Below are 23274 nucleotides of genomic sequence, written 5' to 3'. Positions count from 1 at the left end.
AATGACTTGAGACTCTAACCCTGTGAAGAGCAGATTTGTTTGGAATATGTTTTCAAAATTCTAAATCAGTGTTCTTGAACTCCATTGCTTTCAATCACCAGTACTGACTGTTCCATCACCATTAGAATGTCCAGTTAGAAACATTCTAATCACATATTTGTGATCTTACACCTTAAAGGGTTAAACAGACTCACTGAAAACCTGACTAATGAAAATGGAAGCAGGTGAGAAAGTTGTGGGTGTGAGAAGTTGAGAGGGATAAGCAGCGGCGGCGGCGGCGGTGCTAATCTGGGCTTGCTGAACCCCGACAGCAGCGCTCAGCAGCCTGTGATGAGATATCGATCACCATGGAGACGCTGCGGGACAGGTTCCTCTCCAATAAGCGGGAGAGGGATAATGGCATTTCGCGCAAATCCTCCCAAAAAAAAATAATAAAAAGACATAACTCCCATTCCCTGCGCACGCACAGACTGAAAGCCCTGGTCCCTCAGACCAATACCACAGCCTCAGATGGAGATTAATCAGAACACCCGCGATGGGGCCGCTCAAGCAGAACCCAGAGCGTGATACCGATGCGAGTGCCGGAGCAGGTCCGCCAAGATGGATCACAGCAGTCTGCCCTCCCGACAGAGGTCTGGACAACATTTCAGCATTTAGCAGAGGCTCTTATCCAGAGCTACTGTCTGCGTACTACTCTTTTACATATGAGTCCATTTATTCAGTTCGGCGAGTTTGGTGAATTCACTACATCAGCTAATACAGTGGGGCGACACAGCTCAGGAGGCAAGACCGATTGTCTGGCAGTCGGAGGGTTGCCGGTTCAAACCTCGCCCTGGGCATGTCAAAGTGCCGTTGAGCAAGACACCTAACCCCTAACTGCTCTGGCGAATGAGAGGCATCAATTGTAAAGCGCTTTGGATAAAAGCGCTATATAAATGCAGTCCATTTACAGTGGCTATATGTATAGACATACACACATACATACTGTACATGTAAATTTGATCCATATTCATTAGCATCTAAAGAGTTTGTGTTTTACATAGTGCACATATTTGACCCAGGTCTGGTATTCACACACGGCCTTCCTGACCAGTACAGAGGCAGCCGTGCCCTGGAACCTGTGCTCTCTCAGCTGCTCATAACTGATAAGACTGAACACACGCACCTGCGGCTGCTGAGCTCCCTCTCCAGCTAGCTCAATTACATTATCTACCAAAATGTACAAAGCACACTTTCCCTTCAAATTTAAACCTTAGTTGCTTGGGAACCAAACAAAAAATTCTTTCTTTTTTTGTCCCTGATTAATACTTATGGTTTCTGTTTTGATGTCTTCTCAGGAGGAAACTGTTCATAAATTAAGCTACGATTGCTAGTGTTCCGTCGGAATTGGCATTCTGAGTCTCAAATCAGGTGCATATTGATCCCATTTCATTGATTCTGTTAGTGTCACTCCAGGTGATTCTTTTTCTGTTGCCAAAGCTTAATTGCTACACTGTACCCTTCACACTGCATCTGCAGATCCAGAGTGGCACACACAACTTTTTCCATAGCATTTACATTGCATCCATTTATACAGCCGGACATATACTGAAGCAATGCAGGTTAAGTACCTTGCTTTAGGGTACAACGGCAGTGTCCTACCCGGGAATCGAACCTGTGACCTTTAGGTCACAAGACCAGCTGCTTATCCATTATCCTTTATAGTTCAGGGGTGGCACGTTGTTACCTTGGAGAGCCACAGGGCCTGCTAGTCTTTGTCAATTTTAAAGTGAAAACAAAAATCTGGACTTGGCATTGCCACTCTGAGTTCACAGGAAACGCAGTGTGCAATGCTAGGCGATGATTCCGTGGTTAAGAGCACTACAGACGCATTCTGATTGATTGATTTTTAAAACTCATTTATGGGGATTGAATTTCATAGGAGCGCTTCAGGAAAAGAGCCTCTCTTGAGAAACAGCAGAAACCACAAACCCACAAGAGTCCAGTGCCTCCATATTTTCTGGATTCTGGGTTTGATTTTAGGGGGCACTGGATTCTGGGTATGATTTTAGGGGGCACTGGATTCTGGATTTGATTTGAAGGGGCACTGATTTATGTGAAGCAATGTGATCTATTCACATCTGAACCAGTGAGGAGCCGGATGCTCTCTCCTCTTTCTCTGCATAAGAACGATTATATTTTATCAGTCTTTCTCCCAGACTTACGAGACAATCAGATGAGTCAATCACTTAACTAAAAGCAGCATCTTAACTCCTCTTGCTCACAGCCATACAGGAGGTTCATGGACTCTTTGAATCAGGTTCATATAAAGGTCTGCAGCACTGATCCAGTTCAATCCGGCTGGTACCAAGGTGGGCACAAGGACAGCCTGACCAAAGAGCTTTGCTACCAGCCTCCTCTGACCACAGCGTGCTTATGTGACGAAAACACAAGCTAGAGCAAACTGTACTGCACACTAGTGATGGGAAGTTAGATTCTTCTTCCTGACTTGTTTGCGAACGATTCCTTCAGTGAAAATAAATGCTTTGATTCGTTAATTTGATTCAGTAATCTGCACTTCCCATAGGAGCCCCCCTACCGGCAGACGAAAACTCAAACATGTTGTGATTCTCGTTCAGAGCCGGCTTTACCGTTCACAAACGATTAATTCAAACACGTTCATTCAGTGGAGTGGAGATATCCATTTTCTGGCATGGTGGATTACAGTAACTAGGCCCATGAGTGCTAAACCACTGCAATCCATGGTTCTGATAGCAAACACAACTAGATAACCTGATTAGAAGAACTCAAAAGAGTTGTTATTCTCAAGTCCTGAAAAACTTGTGATTTTGGTACATTTCGTTCAATAGCCTAAGGTAATGCCCATTTCTTCACTCATAAAACACAAATTTAGGCAGTCAGCAGCTAATGGGTTTACTTTTGGTTTTACAATGATATGTCCTGCAACATCACGTCATTTAAACGGTTTTACACAATGCGAAATTGTCATGTTTAAAAACATTTCGTTTGGAAGCATGGCGCTTTAGAAAAATAGCGTACAGTAAACGTGAATTCAACATTTCCAGTTAAAGAACCTTTGTAAGTGAAGTATTTTTGCATACAGCCTAACAGTTACTCAAATTGAAAGTCATTCTTTGCTCATCTATGACGCTGATTTAATTGAGATAGACCCAACAGCAAGGACGAGACTAACTTCCACCACAGATTACCTGTCAACTGTTTTTTAAAAATCAGGAACAAATATTACATTTATTTAAATGAATTAATAGCAAAATGGTTGTCCAAGTACTAGTACACTCTGCATCTTTGCCTTTGACAGACATTTTTGCTTGCTGAGCACAACCCTTTCATATTAACAAACTAATGGCAGCAATGTTTGTGAAGAAAAGAAAAAGTGAGAATTTATAAGCGAATGTCAGCGTGCATGATCCAATGCTGGCCTTGCTGAATGCATGTCTGTCAGATTACCCCGGAAGAATGATGACCATAATGGAATCCTCTCCTCACCCGTGCTGGAGCTGATCATTCACATGATAACCATTTAAATATTTCTCATCACAGAGTCCAGCCCTTAATCTTAGTGTAATACATGGATCATCCACACCACTATCCGTCTTCATTAGCTCTACTGCCTCAATAGTAACAGTCTTCCCCCCTAACGGTCGCCATCTTTCACCTCTCCTGGTGTTTCTCAATCTTAGTAGCAGGACTGCAGTTGTATAAGTCTAGTTACTGTTGCAGTTGTTTCACAGAGTGCTGTTTGCAGGGTGAAATAATGTTATAAGCCAGAAAGGCTGTCTACAGGCACAACAGGGGGCACCACGCACCACTGTGGGGCATCCAACACAGGGTCCATCTGCCGTCATAGTGATCTGTTGTGTGTGTGTTCAGCTACTGCAGACTTCAGTCCTGTTTATATAGTGATCTGTTGTGATTCAGCTACTGCAGACTTCAGTCCTGTTTATATAGGGATCTGTTGTGATTCAGGGCTTTTGGTGCCTTCGGGATAATATCGCACCTTTATTTTCCTGATACAATCCTGTCACTTTGGATGAGAATGCCTGCCGCGTGATCGTAATGTAATCTAATGTAGTTGAGCTGATGCAGCCTTTACTCCTGTTTATATTGGGATCAGTTGTGATTCGGCTGGTGCTGATGCAGACTTTGTTCTTGGTTATATTGGAATCTGTTTTTGCTGATTCATGTACTGGAGGATTTCCCGAAACTCCCACACACTTTGAATCACCCTAGAGAGATGCGGTACAGAAGACATCACAAACACAGTGAAGTGATACAGGACACTCCTTTCCCCCAGCCCTCTCCTCTTTCCAGTTCATTTCAGTCCTCCACTCCCCTCCTCTTCTTAACATTGATTCTCTGTCCTCTTCTTCACCATCTCCTCTCTCATCTTTTCCTTATTTTAAGTCCCCTCTATATTCTCAAGATAATTAATAATTCAAAACAAAACTGGCCTTTTGAACAGAGAGAGTATCATGTGTCACAGGCAGGGAGGATCAGACTGACTCAGTGTTATAGGCAGAGAGGATCAGACTGTGACTCTGTGTTACAGACAGGGAGGATCAGACTGTGACTCTGTGTTACAGACAGGGAGGATCAGACTGTGACTCTGTGTTACAGGCAGGAAGGATCAGACTGTGACTCTGTGTTACAGGCAGGGAGTATCAGACTGTGACTGTGTTACAGGCAGGGAGGATCTGACTGTGACTGTGTTACAAGCAGGAAGGATCAGACTGTGACTCTGTGTTACAGGCAGGGAGTATCAGACTGTGACTGTGTTACAGGCAGGGAGGATCTGACTGTGACTGTGTTACAGGCAGGGAGGATCAGACTGTGACTCTGTGTTACAGGCAGGGAGGATCAGACTGTGACTCTGTGTTACAGACAGGGAGGATCAGACTGTGACTCTGTGTTACAGGCAGGGAGGATCAGACTGTGACTCTGTGTTACAGGCAGGGAGGATCAGACTGTGACTCTGTGTTACAGGCAGGGAGGATCAGACTGTGACTCTGTTACAGGCAGGGAGGATCAGACTGTGACTCTGTGTTACAGGCAGGGAGGATCAGACTGTGACTCTGTGTTACAGGCAGGGAGGATCAGACTGTGACTCTGTGTTACAGAGAGGGAGGATCAGACTGTGACTCTGTGTTACAGAGAGGGAGGATCAGACTGTGACTCTGTGTTACAGGCAGGGAGGATCAGACTGTGACTCTGTGTTACAAGCAGGGAGGATCAGACTGTGACTCTGTTACAGGCAGGGAGGATCAGACTGTGACTCTGTGTTACAGGCAGGGAGGATCAGACTGTGACTCTGTGTTACAGGCAGGGAGGATCAGACTGTGACTCTGTGTTACAGGCAGGGAGGATCAGACTGTGACTCTGTGTTACAGGCAGGGAGGATCTGACTGTGACTGTGTTACAGGCAGGGAGGATCAGACTGTGACTCTGTGTTACAGGCAGGGAGGATCAGACTATGACTGTGTTACAGGCAGGGAGGATCAGACTGTGACTCTGTGTTACAGGCAGGGAGGATCAGACTGTGACTCTGTGTTACAGACAGGGAGGATCAGACTGTGACTCTGTGTTACAGACAGGGAGGATCAGACTGTGACTCTGTGTTACAGGCAGGGAGGATCAGACTGTGACTCTGTGTTACAAGCAGGGAGGATCAGACTGTGACTCTGTGTTACAGGCAGGGAGGATCAGACTGTGACTCTGTGTTACAGGCAGGGAGGATCAGACTGTGACTCTGTTACAGGCAGGGAGGATCAGAGAGCCCTCAGCAGCTCCCGGGAAGCAGGACTGCTGAGAGCTTTGTGTCTGTTTGTCGAGCGTCTGACGCCCTCTCTCCCCCATCAATATTTCAACACTTTCCCTCTGCAAAGCCTTTCTGACCAGGACCGTAGACCTGAGACACTCATACCGTCACACACACACTAACACCAAGAAATATGCACATAAACCTTTACACTCATGCCCACTCACACTCGCATGCATTGACACCGCCACACACACACACTGACTTTAAAGACTGGAGGTAGTACTACCTTCCTCATGTTCACACAACAAACGGGCACAAGCTCCCATCAGTAAACACACACACACACACAAACACATGAACACACACACCCACAGTACTTCTCCTACTCCCCTGAGCTCCTGGTGCTCTGTGACCCTGAATAAATTCACACACTGCTCAAAGTGCAGCCAGTATTGACAGAGCTGACAAAGCATTTGCCTCAGTGTGTCTCTCACACACAGGCACATGCACGAATGCAACGCACACAAAATGAAGAGACACATAACCACGTGCACACACAGAGCAACACTGGCACCCTGACACACTCAAACATAAACACACACTCATGTAATTTCAGCTTTGTGCCAACCGCACGGCTGGAGAAGCCAGCTTGTGTTACATAATCCATCTCAAATCTCCTTATTCATCCTGCAAATGGCTGAGAGCGAACACCACTGTTTCACCCGCAGCACAAGCCGTCTTCGGAGAGCAAGAACGCAGCTTTCCTTCTGCTGATAGAGAACCAGCGGTACTCCATATGATGAGCTTCAACTGACATCGATGGTGGATTGTGGGACATGTAGGCTGAAAACAGACCATGAATGCAAGGCTTCTCACATGCCTACAGGCTGCCACCTGCAGCAGGAAGTAAGCTCACAGCAGTGTTGCTGTTACAGTGTCATAATGTTGCTACACAAGGTTTAGAAGAACACGGTGCGCTGGTGGGAAAGCAAATGGGAGTACCAAAGGAGTATTAGGGAGCACCGAGGAGTACTGCGTGAGTAGAAGTACAGAATGGAAACTGTACCCAATACCAGCGGGCATTGTGATGTCATCACTAACCATGGAAACAGGAATCACTGAATGGTCCAACTGACAAGCAGCTACTAACTATAAGCAAGAGCCAGGCAACCAGAATGAAACCAGAACCACTCATAAAATTCAAATACATCGTGCTTTATCTACTGTATGTGAGGAGGCCCTGGACGCTGCGCTCACTCAGTGGCCATTCAGGACTGCTCATTAGACAGGCCACTTCTGCGCTATTGAAATGTAATTTACTTTGAATATAATCATTCAACACCATGGTCACTGCAGCAGAGAAGCAAAGAGCCCTTGAAGAGGAAGGGAGAGCCTAACTGGAGAGGAAGAGAGAGAGACAGAGAGAGCGAGAGTGAAAGAGAGAGGCGAAGAGAGATGAAGAGGGGAGCAGAGAAGAGAGCGAGTGATGATTCTGAGAGAAAGAGGGGTGATAGTCCCGGGGGCGGAGGAGCGTGACAGGTGAAGGGCCGCTAAGGCAGGTGGGACGTCCTGCTGAAGCTGATTCTCGCAGTGCACTGATACAGCCCACAGTCTGTAACCCAATCCTGACTGTGTCAGCACAGAGTGGCACATAACAGGCTGCATTAAAGCACTGGCCAAGAGGGTTGCAGTCAGCAGGTTGCTCCCTAATTAGACGTACAACAGCGTCCCAACTGGTCAGTGGGGGTACTGCAGTCTACCAGTAGTAGCTGTATAAATAATGAAGCCCAGCTGCACAACTAGTGCACAGCTCATCAGGTGGACTGCACACAGAAAAGTAGCAGTGCTCAGCTACAAATATTCATGTATGTTCAGGGGACTATTCAGCACTCTGAATGTTCAGGGGACTATTCAGCACTCTGAATGTTCAGGGGACTATTCAGCACTGAATGTTCAGGGTTCTATTCAGCACTCTGAATGTTCAGGAGACAATTCAGCCCTGAATGTTCAGGGCATTATTCAGAACTGAATGTCAGGAGACTATTCAGCACTCTGAATGTTCAAGCTTCTATTCAGCACTGAATGTTCAGGGGATTATTCAGAACTGAATGTTCAGGGGACTATCCAGCACTCTGAATGTTCAGGGGACTATTCAGCACTCTGAATGTTCAGGGGACTATTCAGCACTCTGAATGTTCAGGGGACTATTCAGCACTAAATGTTCATCAGTTTGACAGTGGATGTTCCACTGATGGGACAAACCTATGATTGGACAAAAAAGAAAAGAAAAATATAGAGGAGTAAAAAAAGTTAGGAAAGAGCAGCTGTCAGTCACTAGAGAGGAAAAGAGCAGCTGAAGATGAAGAGGAATGGTGACAGTGATGAACAGCGGTTAAAGTGCTGAGGGCGAGTGACGAAGAGGAGCTGAAGAGGACAGGAGGCTCATGGGTGACTGAGCAGTGACAGCGAGGTGACAGGAGCACGACGAAGAGGAGGCTGAGTGACGAAGAGTAGCGAGTTGGAGCCGAACTAGAGAGGGAAGAGGAGAAAGAGGAGGGTGTGAGTGAGAGTGAGGAAGAGGAGGGGAGTGACTCACAGGCTGCTTGGCTGACAGACGCCCGCTCACTGCGCTGGTCTGGTTCCAGGTGGAGGAGACGTACGTCTGCAGGGGAATCCCACAGAGCAGAGACATCAGAGGCTAGCGCACAACCGTCAGTCACTCCAACAACCACAGAACACGCACAAACACAAACATGCACAAACACGCACACACAAACATGCACAAACACACACGCGCACACACAAACACAAACATGCACAAACACGCACACACAAACATGCACAAACACACACGCACACACACAAACACAAACATGCACAAACACGCACACACAAACATGCACAAACACACACACACAAACATGCACAAACACGCACACACAAACATGCACAAACACACACGCACACACACAAACACAAACATGCACAAACACGCACACACAAACATGCACAAACACACACACACAAACATGCACAAACACGCACACACAAACATGCACAAACACACACGCACACACACAAACACAAACATGCACAAACACACACGCACACACAAACACAAACATGCACAAAGACACACACAAACACAAACATGCACAAAGACACACACACACACGCATGCACGCACCTACACACACAGACATGCACAAACACACACATAGACACACACACATACGCACACGCACATACACGCACACACACACATAAACACACACAAACACACACACATGCACAAGCACACACTGATCAGCCATGACATCTCCATTATCCTACTGTCTAAGAATATCACTCATACAGAAAACCGTATTAATACATTAAAACATGTTGCTACAGCCATTGAAAAGCAGCATTCAGATCCAATCTCTGAACACCTTGCTATCGGCGCTCACCGGTAATTGATGCTGACCAAGCTCACTTCTGCCATCTAGTGTTCACTGTACAAATGATCATAAGTCAGATCCAAAAAATAAAGCTTTGTAATTGCATGCAGAGGAAAGAGTTTGTGCTCTACACCACTGCAGCAAAAAAGGGGGATCTGTAGCGCATTGAAATGGAAAGACTGCAGAGCCATCGCCGTTTGGCTGATCTGAGCTCCAAGTCTGGCACAGACACCATGCGGGGGAGTGGGGAGAGGTGGCTATGCTTACAGTTGAGGATACCAGAAAGCGTCCGGTGAAAAGACCTTAACTTTAAGGTGAAGGTACACAGGTTTGCGGAGGTAGACAGACGGAACAGAGGTCCTACCGCACCTTTTTCATGCACGACAGAATCCCATCAACGAAGGTCGATTTTATCTTGTGAACCTGCAAGGAAAAGGTGGCGGTTATGGGACAGAAGCCAGGCACTGAGCTCTCTTCCTGTGGCCACATTAAAGAGCCAGCCTATCCCAGCATCCTCTGCAGCTGGCAACACTCTCAAAACTATGGCTTTCACATTTACAGTCCTGCAGTTTGTTAAAAACCCAAAGCAGCCCCTCTGGAAGTGAACCCCCCAAGTAACACTGTAACTCCGGGGGAAAGACGATCTTCCAGGACACATCGTGCTGCTGGGAACACTCATTTTATTTTATCCTGTCAGCTAAAATGAGGTTTTTGTGCCTCAGAAGAGAAAATGCTAAATGTCTATGCCTTTGACACAGTAGTGTATCTTTAGCAAAAAGGAAAACATTTCATTTCGGAGCACAGTGTCCCTCCAGTAAAAAACAAGGCTGACCAGACTTGACTGTGCATAAAACGACAGCCATGATGCAGACGGCACGAAGACGCCTTGAACTGATTCTGCCAGTCAAACAAGAGCTCCCAGTCTGGAACGTTCCGGCCGGTGACAGGGCTCAGTCAGGGGTCGCGGAGAGAGGACCCAGACGTCTGAAGCCGGTTCCAGGCTCACAGACTCGGGGCTCAACAGTGCTCCCATTTAAGGAGCATTTGCTTAAGAAAACTAGCATGTGCTAACAGGAAAAATCATTTTAGCGTATATCTACTAATTGGGATGCATTAGCGTGCTCTTAAACTTTTTCGACTCAGGAGGACCTGTGCTCCTTGGAAAAAAAAAAATGTTAGCACAGAGCCCTGGGACTGGACCCTGTTGTAACACACTGGCCTCAGAGTGTGGAGGAAGCACGAGGAAGCACCTGTCTGTACTCCAGTATGATCCTGGGCAGTGGATGGAGGTCCTGGAGCTGCAGAAGCTACATAAAGAAGGGGCATAAGAGGGAGAACAGACCCTGTGAGAGATTCCCCTTCAGCACATGTAACGTCGCTAAGGGATCATTAGCATGAATGAACGCCATTGTGCAGGGGAGAGCAGGGTAGAGCACCGTGTGTAACTCAACATGAGGAATTCCCCTCAGCACCACGGACAGCGCCCAGTGATTCAGCGTTCATATTGTACTGTGTTCTGTGCAGTGCTCTGCTGCTGGGAGCGATGGGCTCATTCCCTCTCAAACAGATGTGAACACACACACACTCAACACATACGCATTCAGACACACACAACCAGACTAGCACAAATGTGCACACAGAAACTCAAATGTTGTACACATGGTGTTATGAGAGAAACTGACAGAGTGTGGGTGAGAGAGTAAGATTATTATTATTATTATTATTATTATTATTATTATTATTACCATCATTATCATGTGTAAGGGTTGAATCTCACCACTGCTTCAGACGTGGACTGCTGCTGCTTGAGCACGGTCTTGGGCAGCTTCCTGTTCTCACAGCGATCCTGCAGCCGCAGCTTCTCAAACAGAACCTGGAGTGCAGAATTAGAAGAGACACTGTACACAGCATCCCCCACTGAACTCACAGGAGTGAGGCCCAGCAAACAGAACCACAACCAATCAGCACACAGGACCAGCCTCACACTGTACACAGCACCCCCCACTGAACCCACAGGAGTGAGGCCCAGCAAACAGAACCACAACCAATCAGCACACAGGACCAGACTCACACTATACTCAGCATCCCCCACTGAACCCACAGGAGTGAGGCCCAGCAAACAGAACCACAACCAATCAGCACACAGGACCAGCCTCACACTGTACACAGCACCCCCCACTGAACTCACAGGAGTGAGGCCCAGCAAACAGAACCACAACCAATCAGCACACAGGACCAGCCTCACACTGTACTCAGCATCCCCCACTGAACTCACAGGAGTGAGGCCCAGCAAACAGAACCACAACCAATCAGCACACAGGACCAGACTCACACTATACTCAGCATCCCCCACTGAACCCACAGGAGTGAGGCCCAGCAAACAGAACCACAACCAATCAGCACACAGGACCAGCCTCACACTGTACACAGCACCCCCCACTGAACCCACAGGAGTGAGGCCCAGCAAACAGAACCACAACCAATCAGCACACAGGACCAGACTCACACTCACAGCACACAGGACCACACCACACTGGGTTTAAGTCTCTGGCCCTCAGTGACATGACAACAGCACAGAGACAGGAGCTATGGGCCAGGAGGGAAGGTCCCTTTGCACCAGCACTTCTTGTTCTTTAATTGGTCTGATGGATGCAACAGATGGGCACTGACCAATCGGAGCTGAGCGCTGCTGGACACCAGGAACTGCTGCCCCGCTGCCTTGTGGGCTTCCTGCTCCAACTGTTTCAGCTTCGCCTGGAAACAGAGAGAGAGAGAGAGAAGAGGTGAAAAAGTGCAGAGTAAGAGGGGAAAAGAAGGAGAGACGTGAGGGAGGGTAACAAGAGAAAAAGGAGAATGGAATAGATAAACAGGAGAAAGGACACACCCAGAGGATAAACACAGCAAAGAGGGAAAAGTTTTATAGAGAGGGACAGTGACAGAGCAGAGAGTGAGAGTGTGAGAGAGAGAGAGAGAGAGAGAGAGAGAGTGAGAGTGAGAGAGAGAGAGAGAGAGAGAGAGAGAGAGAGAGAGAGAGAGAGAGAGAGAGAGACCATGCAGGGAGGGAGAGCGTGTAAAGATATGAGAACGGAGCCAGAGAATGACAAAGCACTTAAAACACAGCTACCATCAGAGCAGATGTGTCTGTGGCCGATCTAACAACTCTGATCAGCGCAGGGATGAATCCGGAGACGGGCCGAGGGGGATTAAAGTGGGAGGAATGTCTGCTTGGATTTGACCACCGCAGCCTGCAGATGAGTGCTCTCTGCCGGGGCTGCTTTTCCACACGGCTGCATTAATCCCACTGCTGTGGGCCTGATGTGTACAGACAGCAGACCTGCTCTCTCTCTCCCTCTCTCTCTCTCAACCTCTCTCCCTCTCTCCCTCTCTCTCTCTCTCAACCTCAAATGGCTTTATTGGCATGAATGGAAATCAGCCATGTCAATGAAATCTGGCTCTCTACCAGTTCTGGCATTAAATCACCACAGATACAGATACTATATACATTACACAAATAAAATATATGAAATATGATTTTTTGCTCTATGGCTAAGTGGTGCTAGCTGAGCCTGCACCTCGTCTCTCTCTCAGCACACGTCTCAGCCACCGCTGTTCCAAGGGTTAAAAACTGTAACAATGAATCCTTAGCCTGCACTCAGGGTGAGACCGCGCTGCTGTGCACGACAGACGGGCTTCGCGGCACTAAGAGAGACCGGCTGTAAGTCCACTGAGCTGTTCACAGGTTGCAAACTATTATAACAACATGATTTTCAGAGCGTGTGCGGGACCTGAAGCCATCAGGACTACTTGGCATTATCCGAGCAGAAGGTTGCTGCTTCGTATCCCAGGAGGGGCACCGACTTGCGCTTTCAGGCAAGGCACTAAGCCCGAATGGCACTGCTAAGCAATCAGCTGCATACACATTAATGCTATAATGTTAGTTTTGTAGGCTGGCAGGGCAGTGGGTATCGGCACCTAAGCCACGGCAGCTAACATAAGCCGACATGCGTGTCTAGAGCAGTTCAGTAGCATGTGCCACAGGCCCAATAGGCAGCCTCTAAGCCTCACAGCCACACGCCTCTAAAACTCTCATTCACAGCACCATTAGGCAGCCTCTAAGGCTTAAAGCCACACCTCTCCTCTACCTCTCATTCACAGCACCATTAGGCAGCCTCTAAGCCTCACAGCCACACGCCTCTCCTCTACCTCTCATTCACAGCACCAATAGGCAGCCTCTAAGCCTCACAGCCACACACTACCTCTCATTCACAGCACCATTAGGCACCTTCTAAGCCTTACAGCCACACGCCTCTCCTCTACCTCTCATTCACAGCACCAATAGGCAGCCTCTAAGCCTCACAGCCACACACTACCTCTCATTCACAGCACCATTAGGCAGCCTCTAAGGCTTAAAGCCACACCTCTCCTCTACCTCTCATTCACAGCACCAATAGGCAGCCTCTAAGGCTTAAAGCCACACCTCTCCTCTACCTCTCATTCACAGCACCAATAGGCAGCCTCTAAGCCTCACAGCCACACACTACCTCTCATACACAGCACCATTAGGCACCTTCTAAGGCTTAAAGCCACACCTCTCCTCTACCTCTCATTCACAGCACCAATAGGCAGCCTCTAAGCCTCACAGCCACACACTACCTCTCATACACAGCACCATTAGGCACCTTCTAAGGCTTAAAGCCACACCTCTCCTCTACCTCTCATTCACAGCACCATTAGGCAGCCTCTAAGCCTCACAGCCACACACTACCTCTCATTCACAGCACCATTAGGCAGCCTCTAAGGCTTAGAGCCACACCTCTCCTCTACCTCTCATTCACAGCACCATTAGGCAGCCTCTAAGCCTGACGGACACACGCCGGCACAGTCAGGTTCTGTTCCCTTTGTTCCTCTCTGATCGCGGCCCTGCAGCAGCCCTGGGATCAGAGGGAGGAAGTAAAGCCTATAATCCCGGCAGAAACATCCCAGGGAGTTTTATATTATTTATGAAATTACTGGAGCGTTTTTGTTTAATAAGACTCTTCTTAATGGCCCAGTTCCCCCACTGCTGTTTGTCGCTTGCTGTTCTCGGGCGAGGCTTTTGATTAAGACCAGCGGATGAGTGCGAGACCACAGAGGAGAGAGCAGCGGCACCGGAGGTTCAGATCCGCGTCTACCTCTGTGTGAATCAGGAGGGCTTATCGCATTAATGGCGGAATATGAGAAAGCAGCACGCTCGATGAGAAGCTGTCCGCCATTCGCAACATTTTACCGCCTGCCTGAGGCAAGAAACATCTTTCCTCACAATATAGTTACAGTTTAGCAGAGGCTTTTAGCTAAAGTAGCGCAGGAAAGGCGCAGTAAACATGGCTAGAAATCCACCACTAGAGCAAGGCTATAATCAAATCAGTCCTATCAGAGAGATGCATACAGTAGCACCATCATAACTGCCATATCCTGGTCACATGACTCAGGGAGACTGCAGGGGATGTGAGTGAACAGATCACAGAGAGGATGCCACTGGAAACTGTGAAGCCAAAAAACACCTGAGGGAAATATCTTCATCATGTTAAAACGACTGAAAGGGTTAAAGTGACTGTCATCAATTAAAACTATTACTCAGTAACATTGCAGGTTTGATATTGCAGCTGTTCTGCGTAGAGAAATGAAGTGCATGACGATGGTTCTAGTGAATTAAGTGTCTGTTGATGACAATGGTTCTAATCACGAGTTAAGCACCTATGCATGGCGGTGGTTCCAATACGTTTAGCGTCTGCATGGCGACGGTTCTAAAGAGTTAAGCGTCTGTGCATGGTAATGGTTCTAATGAGTTAGAAATCTGTAGATCATGATGGTTCTAATGAGTTAAGCTTCTGTGCATGGTAATGGTTCTAATGAGTTAAAAATCTGTAGATCATGATGGTTCTAATGAGTTAAGCTTCTGTGCATGACCACGGTTCTAAAGAATTCATCATCTGTGCATGGTGATGGTTCTAATCATGAGTTAAGCATCTGTAGGTGGCGATGGTTCTAACGAGTTACACACCAGTGTATCGCAGTGGTTCTAATGAGCATCTATGCATGATAATGGTGTTGAACATTTAACATCTGTGCATTATAACAGTGGGCAATTCCACAGTAACTGACATAGTAAACGCAGGATATTTTCATGCTGATGTCCAATACAGGTACATAACAGAAACTGACAGGGTTATTTCCTCCTGATGGTGTCTAATACGTCGGTGTGGTGGACTTTACCACACAAATATCCCGCAGGTGTATTGTCAGTTATCGTGGACTTGCCCCAGTGCATAGGGGAGCATCTGCGCACTATCCTGCCTGAAGTTGAACAAGTTCTTCTGCTTTGAGCAGTACAATTTGGACAAGCACAGCTTCAGCAAAAAAAAAATATATATACATCCCACAGAACACAAAGATATAAAGCCTGGAACAGATCACCATGCTAAGAAACCCTGAGAGGAGGTTTTTCAACCAGCTCCTAAACTACTGTAGAGGTGCAGAATTTGATGCTTTCAGGGCCCAAAGCAGTTCTGAAAAAAAATCTCCATAATCTTTAAAGCAGCGATGCAATAAAAAAATCTCCACTGCAGCTTTGAAAGTCAATGAAATCCTCTCTGTTCTGTCTGGTTTGGGTCTGCTGCAGTGGGCCGAGCCAGGATCAGTCAGATTCACACAACAAAAACAAAACACATCAAACACACAGAAAGCAGAGGTCAGCCTTCCCCACAGAATGTGTGTGTGTGTGTGTGTGTGTGTGTGACAGAGCAGGCGGTTCTGCATCAAAGTGTGTGTGGGTGTGTGATAGAGCTGGCTGTTCTGCATCAAAGTCTGTGTGTGTGTTTGTGTGTGTGTACGTGTGTGCGTGTGTGTGCGCACTTGTGAGACAGAGCAGGCTGTTCTGCATCAAAGTGCGTATGTGTGTGTGTGTGTGCGCATGTGTGTGATAGAGCAGGCTGTTCTGCATTCAAGTGTGTGTGTGTTGTGTGTGTGGAACTTCGCTGGTCTATTCAAGTAAAGAAAATTAAGGGTCTTCAAGGAGAAATTTCAGCAGGTCCTTGAGACCACATAAAATAATGTTATGTTTACTGGTTAAACATACATTTAAAAATCTTTACGTAATAAAAACTCATCAATATGGACTGTGGTAGGCGTATATATATTATGACTTACACATATAATGGGAAATATATGTTCCCAATTTCTAATCAAAAGAGAAGCTCTGATTAAAATCCCAAAACAATAAACACATACACACGCTAACCAATGTGTTGCTGAATTGTACAGTATTATTTTAAGAGTGAATATTTGACTAATAAATGGAATTTGCTGTATCATTACGTTGAAGAGAATGTGAAATCTCTCATCAGTCTCCAGAGACGGCTCATAACACAGAGCTCTGCACTGGAGGAGGCCAGACACCGGGCTATTTATAGACTGGCAGAGTGGAGCAGGCTGCAGGACACACTCATTTTCAGCCTGGTGGGCGCGTGTGTGTGTGTGTGTATGTGTGTGTGAGCGTGTGTGTGTGTGTGTATGTGTGTGTGTGAGCGTGTGTGTGTCTGTGTTTGAGTGTTAGTATGTATGTATGTGTGTGTGTGTATGTGTGTACATGCATGCATGTCTGTGTGCGCTGGGTGTGTGTGTGTGTGCGTGCATGCATGTGTGTGTGTGTGTGTGCAAGCATGTGTGTCTGTGTTCGAGTGTGAGTGTATAAATGTGTGCGTGTGTGTATGTGTGCATATTCATGCATGTCTGTGTGTGCTCTGTGTGTGTCTGTCTGTCTCTGTCCATGTGCGATTATCTCAATAGACTCTCGCCAGGAGAGGCAAAAGTACCTGAACGGTGTTCGTGTGGTCTGTGATAAAACAGAACACAACAGTGGACTGCAGTAAGCCAGAGGACCAGCCCAGTGGCCCTGAGACAGAGAGAAACACAGCGCTGCATAAATCTGTTCCCCGTGTCGGTCTGGTTCCAGTTCCCAACTCCAGACACTCTCTTTAAAGTCCCGCGGGAGGAGAGACCGGATGATTCCGGCTGGGAGATCCTGGCACAGGCTCGACTGCCTCCGACAGCTCAAAGCCATTCATGAGGCGACACCCAGAACACGGGCCCAGAGCCAGGGTCCGATCACAACCCATCTCTGTGGCTCTGAAGGCACATCAGAGGCGGGGTGAGCAGAATAATCAGATACTCTGCAGGTCCGTATAAAAGTGTAATCACTGACGGGCAGTCGATCAGCGTGAGTCCCCCAGGCCTGAGCGCACAGGGAGAGGCAGAGCAGAATTTACCCCCAGCATTTCCGAGGTCCTCTTCAGAGCCTCCTTGTCCACATGGATGCGATGGCTCTCCATGGCTGTGGAAAACACAGGCCGTTTTAGAGAGTGGCGACCGCAGTGGGTTTGGGCTAAAGCAGAGGGTTTGGGCTAAAGCAGCAGGTTTGGGCTAAAGCAGAGGGTTTGGGCTAAAGCAGCAGGTTTGGGCTAAAGCAGCGGGTTTGGGCTAAAGCAGAGGGTTTGGGCTAAAGCAGCGGGTTTGGGCTAAAGCAGCAGGTTTGGGCTAAAGCAGCGGGTTTGGGCTAAAGCAGCAGGTTTGGGCTAAAGTAGCGGGTTTGGGCTAAAGCAGTGGGTTTGGGCTAAAGCAGCAGCCGCTCTGGAAGGGCAGCTATCCGCACCTGCGCCAGAGAGGAACTCACCTGCCAGCACTGGAATCATGCTGAGCTCCATGCTGGAGAAGAGCTCCCACAGCCCCTGAGCCTGCAGGGACAGAGCACAGCCAGCAGGGCGATCAGAGCAGGGACGCTAGTGCAGGGGTATTACTGTAGGGAACACTACTGCAGGGACATTAGCATAGAGAACACTAGTCCAGGGACTCCATCTCCCCCAAAGCTGAAAGGAGTGAATGTGTCACTGTGAAGGATGTCAGCACAATGAGAGGAGAGCACTGGTGCAGTAAGCCCCCAGTGCTGTGCGCATACAGACTTGCCTGCAGGTTTGAGCGCAGCTCCATCATGAGCTGGTAGAGCAGGGAGAGGCTGATGCCCAGGTTAGATGCCTGAGAGACAAAGGGAAGGGAGAGAGGGAGAAAAATAGAAGATTAACTGAAAGACAATAAGACACAGGAATAGTGAGTGAGTGAGAGCCAGTGAGAGCCAGTGAGAGAGAGAGAGAGAGAGAGAGAGAGAGAGAGAGAGAGCAAAATGGTTCCAAAATACAGTAATACTTCTATCCAGCAGTAGCTGCTTTTGGGCTCTTAATCTAAGACAGACAGGTACACAGTCTAAGACAGACAGGTACACACGCCAGGCTCACCTTGCCGGATGCCGGGGGCTGCAGTGGGTGCTTGGCTGGTCTCCTGCAGTGTTTGGTTACCAAGTCCTGGAAGCAGGAGGCGGAGTCGGCCGGATCAAGCAGCCAAGCTGCAATCTGAGGGTCCAGAATGCGGCACTGGGCCACTGTGAGGACCAGAAGGGGGGCTCAGCAGGTTTAGCTAAATTAACCAGATCACAAATCCTTTATTTTGAACAGATTAACATTTTCAACACCATTAAAACCAATGATTTGCTGGTATTAATATGAGTGCATGATCTGTTTAAAACCATGTTTCACTGTTAAGTCCATTTCAATTCAGTTGACTGATCAAATGAATTCCAATTCAATACATGATCGGAATAACATTCAAGTTCTGCAAGGATTTTTCAGTAGAATTTCAGTTTATTTCCTGTCGGGGCCGAAAGCAAATGGAATGAAGCCTGTGATTGGTGGGCCCCAGGGCTGTGGGAGTGATGTCAGAGCCCCGCCCCGCCTGCCTTGCTTCCAGCCGAGGTCTCCTCTGAAGTGCTGCAGCAGCGAGCGGAGCAGGTCCTTGGCTTTGTAGCACACCACCACCTGGCCAGCCGACACCACCCGCTGCACCACCTCTCTGTGGGGAATAACCAAGCAGCGCACCTCAGAGCAGGAAGCCTCCACCACACCCCCATCTGTCAGTCTCATATGGACTTGCGCAACATCACAGACACTCATCTTTGTTATTTATATCCATGTGTGGAAAAAGGTCACCACCTTGCAACATAGAACAATGAGACATCACCTTGTGACATAAGACCACATGACATAAGGTCACATGTTGTGGCTTAAGTCCATGTGACGTAAGGTCTTCACCTTTTACTAAAACTATACCACGCTCTCAATATTCGTCTACAGCCAGGACATAATGTTTTTCCTGATTGTGCAGACAAGTACATCTGGTGTCTCTGTTCTTATTAAAGAGCAGACAGCAGGCAGACAGACAGCAGGCAGACAGACAGACCGACCCAACAGGCCGCCCCCCACAGCTCTTCCTGTCTGCCTCCCTGCCGAGGTGACAGATGCAAGGAATTTGCGCTCGATTTCACCGCACATATTTATTTAATCACACGCATTTAATCTTCTCATCTCCTCTGTTCAACACAGGAACAGCGCATGTGGACAGGAGAGAGAGAGGGTGAGAGAGAGAGATTGAACGAGACAGAGCATGAGAGAGGACTGGGCCAGTATATGAAGAAGAGCTGTATAAAAAAAATTAATTAAAAAAAAGTGAGTGAGACTGAGAGGTGCAGTACACACTCAGAAAAGAGAAAGAGAGAGACTCTGACAGCATATGAGGAAGAGCTATATAATACTCAGAAAAGGGAAAGAGAGAGACTCTGACAGTATATGAGGAAGAGCCATATAATACTCAGAAAAGAGAAAGACAGAGGCTTTGACAGTATATGAGGAAGAGCTATATAATACTCAGAAAAGGGAAAGAGAGAGACTCTGACAGTATATGAGGAAGAGCCATATAATACTCAGAAAAGGGAAAGCGAGAGGGACAGGGGAGCAGACGGTCTGTAGGGGGTTATGATTCAGGTGCTCCAGGTACAGGAGCGCTGGGAGCCTTTGATCCTGCGCTCCGCTGCCGTCTCAGAAGCTGGGCCCCCATCTGCCCGCCGCCCGCAGAGGACCGTTTATACGAGCGTCAGATCTGACAGGCTCCAGCCTGAGCCGCAGCCGGGGGGAGGGGGAGGCCAGGAGGCTGCATTACTCCCCTGTAACAGACCTGGCTCAGGAGCCGGGAGGACAATTAGCCCACTCGTTATAAAGCAGGGGGGATCCGACCCCTGACCGCCCGGGCTGAGCGAAGAGGTCACCTGGTGAAGAGGTCCTGGTCCCGGTCCAGGTCTTGCTGGGCCCAGGCCGGCCGCTGCTCCAGCCGGAGGAAGACGAGGCTGTCGCCGGGGCCCGGCGTCTCCTCCGGCCCGGTCACGTCCAGGCTCCGCTTCAGCAGGACCAGCACACCGCACGCCGAGGGGAGGGACTTCTGCGAGAGAGGGAACCAATAGCACGGAGGCGTCAGCGATGACATCATCGTTAGCTGAATACCAGGACAGGATTGAAACTGACAGAGGGAGACAGACCACCAGCGCAACATCATGGAAGGGTACACCACTGACACCGACGCTCACTGACGCTGGCAGAGATGCACAGCATACAGTACAGTACCACAGAACAACACAGAAAAGCACTGTGCTGATATCAGGGTTGGGACAATTCTACTTCAGCCAATTCAGGAAAATGAAAAAAAAAAAAAACTCCTCATGGAACATCGGGGACATTTTGAAGTTCACTTCCTGTATGATAAATCCACTTCCGGGGCAGAAAGAGAACAGGTCCCGAACGCAGAACTGCTGCAGGGGGATGGGGCTCACCTGCTTTGGGCAGAGCTGGGTACTGCCGTCCTGGTACACCATGGTGAGGACCAGGGCGGGGGCACGGGCGACCTCCTGCAGCGCCTGGGCCCTCTCCTCCCGGCTGAACCGGCTGGCGTCCCGCACCGCGGGGTCAGAGGTCGGCGCCCAGGACGGCTCCTGCCCTTCCTCGCGGCGGTGGGTTTCCTGACCCCGCCCGCCGCGCCCCGCCCGTTTCTCTTTGAGGGGTTTGGGCAATTCGGGTGGGGCTTGTGGTCCTGGGGGGCTGTGGGACTCGGACGTCACCCCGTGTGTGTTCAGGCCCTCCCCGCCTGCCTCGGGGGCTGGGGAGGGGGCCGGGGGCGTGGGTGTCTGAGTCACGCCCCTGCTCCTCCTCTCCTGGGACGGGCGCGGGGGCTCCCACCTCCCCGGCCTCTTAGCACCAGAGCTCTTGGGTGGAGGGGAGGCCCGCCTCCTCTTCAGAGGGACGACCCGGTTGGCTGTGCCCTGGCTGTTGCCACGGCGAGGCAGGGGCTGGGAGTGGTCCGGGCAGGACGGGCCCGTGGTGGAGGGGGCAGGGGGGGTACACTCGCTGTTAGCTGGGATCTCCTTGATGGGGCAGGAGCTCTCCAGGGCCAGATCCACACCGGACTCCAGTCTTCCACTGCCAACACCTGCAGCCTGAAGACAGCAGGGTACGTACAGAGCACAGCAACAGGGTTCTGCTGTTAAGCACAGAGAGTGCTCAGGAGCTTTCTCACAGAGCTCCTGCAGTCACAGAGCCTGAACACAGTGGGGTACATACAGTGCACAGCAACAGGGTTCTGCTGTTAAGCACAGAGAGTGCTCTGGAGCTTTCTCACAGATCTCCTGCAGTCACAGAGCCTGAACACAGTGGGGTACATACAGTGCACAGCAACAGGGTTCTGCTGTTAAGCACAGAGAGTGCTCAGGAGCTTTCTAATAGAGCTCCTGCAGTCACAGAGCCTGAACACAGTGGGGTACATACAGTGCACAGCAACAGGGTTCTGCTGTTAAGCACAGAGAGTGCTCTGGAGCTTTCTCACAGAGCTCCTGCAGTCACAGAGCCTGAACACAGTGGGGTACATACAGTGCACAGTAACAGGGTTCTGCTGTTAAGCACAGAGAGTGCTCTGGAGCTTTCTCACAGAGCTGCAGCAGTCACAGAGCCTGAACACAGTGGGGTACATACAGTGCACAGTAACAGGGTTCTACTCTTAAGCACAGAGAGTGCTCTGGAGCTTTCTCAGAGAGCTGCAGCAGTCACAGACAGGCCCCATTAAAGCACAGAACTCAGAGACGCTAAGACCGCCGCTGTCTGGGCATCAACGCCACGGCAACAGGCCGGGCTGTCGAGACTCAGCTGGAGCCGCCGGCGTGTCACTTCCCCCTCCCTGCCCACACACATCAGCTCCGCCCTGCTGCCTGGCAACCCCCTGTCCCGTCAGACGATACGTAACCAGCGGCCATGTCGCAAACGGCCAGCGGAGGACAGGACGTCTCAGGGGCTGGGGGGCGGGGGGGGGGGGGGGAGGGCGGGGACGCAAGGCCGTTCGGCAGGGTTAGAGAACGAATCCGCCACAGGCTGTGACTCAGCCTTTCGCTGCCGGCGGTCGCTGTACAATCAGCGGCAGCAGCTGGCCACGGCTGCAAGGGACGACAGGCGGGGGTCAGAGGTCATTCTCCCATATAAGGGCAGCAGGAAAGGACGGAAGGGTGATCTAACTCCGCCGAAGAAGAGACTGAAAGTACAGCGCTGGGCGACCTCTCTGTAAACTTTGTTTTTACATAACCCCCGCCGGCGGCAGACCAGCGCTGTTTGTTCCCGCGCTGACGTCCGTCTCGCCGAGGGAACGCACTGACTGTCTGCTCCATCGAACGCTTCGCCACTCTCAGCGCTATTTTCCCTTTTCTACATCACTTTTAATATCCGTCTGACATATTTTCAGGTTCACGGCTAAGGGCCAGTCTGACATTTCTCCCGTAGGCACTCGGGAACACACTCAGGAGGAGCACTTCCAGCTTAGGCTGCTACTAAACTGAACCCTGCTCCCTCAGACCTTCAGCAAACACAGCAAAGAAAAGAACAAAGCGGAGCAGAGCTTTCGCCTTCGTCACCTGTGCTAATAAGCCCTGTTCAATTCAGTTTGTTTCATGCAAGCTTTCAATTTTATTTAACGAACATGAACGCAGAGTGAGCGTCTATCCCTATAAACACAGAGAACAAGAAACCCTAAAAATGCAAAGTCAAGAGAAACCCCACAAAACAGAGATGAGAGAAACTGGATAAAGTCTGATGGCTACAGAGGGCTCAG

The 23274-nt window shown here is 49.1% G+C and overlaps 1 protein-coding gene across 6 annotated transcripts in view; it reads right to left on the bottom strand.

Moving 5' to 3' along the window:
* The window catches only part of poln (polymerase (DNA directed) nu), a 92865-nt gene that overhangs the window by 56308 nt on the left and 13283 nt on the right, over positions 1 to 23274 (bottom strand). For all 6 annotated transcript variants that reach the window (XR_004766251.1, XM_035427204.1, XM_035427200.1 and 3 more), the window contains exons 7-18: positions 20960 to 21619; positions 20402 to 20571; positions 19040 to 19152; positions 18543 to 18685; positions 18217 to 18285; positions 17927 to 17987; positions 17523 to 17587; positions 11890 to 11973; positions 10997 to 11092; positions 10470 to 10526; positions 9589 to 9642; positions 8376 to 8441 (exon numbers count right to left, since the gene is read on the bottom strand). Coding sequence is in view for 5 of the 6 variants with exons in the window: in XM_035427204.1 (XP_035283095.1) it covers positions 8376 to 8441; positions 9589 to 9642; positions 10470 to 10526; positions 10997 to 11092; positions 11890 to 11973; positions 17523 to 17587; positions 17927 to 17987; positions 18217 to 18285; positions 18543 to 18685; positions 19040 to 19152; positions 20402 to 20571; positions 20960 to 21619 (1638 nt within the window). In the remaining variant the exon portion in view is untranslated. The remainder of the gene's footprint in view (positions 1 to 8375; positions 8442 to 9588; positions 9643 to 10469; positions 10527 to 10996; positions 11093 to 11889; positions 11974 to 17522; positions 17588 to 17926; positions 17988 to 18216; positions 18286 to 18542; positions 18686 to 19039; positions 19153 to 20401; positions 20572 to 20959; positions 21620 to 23274) is intronic.

This window comes from Anguilla anguilla, chromosome 7 (genome assembly GCF_013347855.1).
Source record: "Anguilla anguilla isolate fAngAng1 chromosome 7, fAngAng1.pri, whole genome shotgun sequence".
In the NCBI taxonomy this organism is placed as follows: domain Eukaryota; kingdom Metazoa; phylum Chordata; class Actinopteri; order Anguilliformes; family Anguillidae; genus Anguilla; species Anguilla anguilla.
The sequence above is the reverse complement of the archived record's forward strand: the minus strand, read 5'-3'. Positions and strand labels throughout refer to the sequence as shown.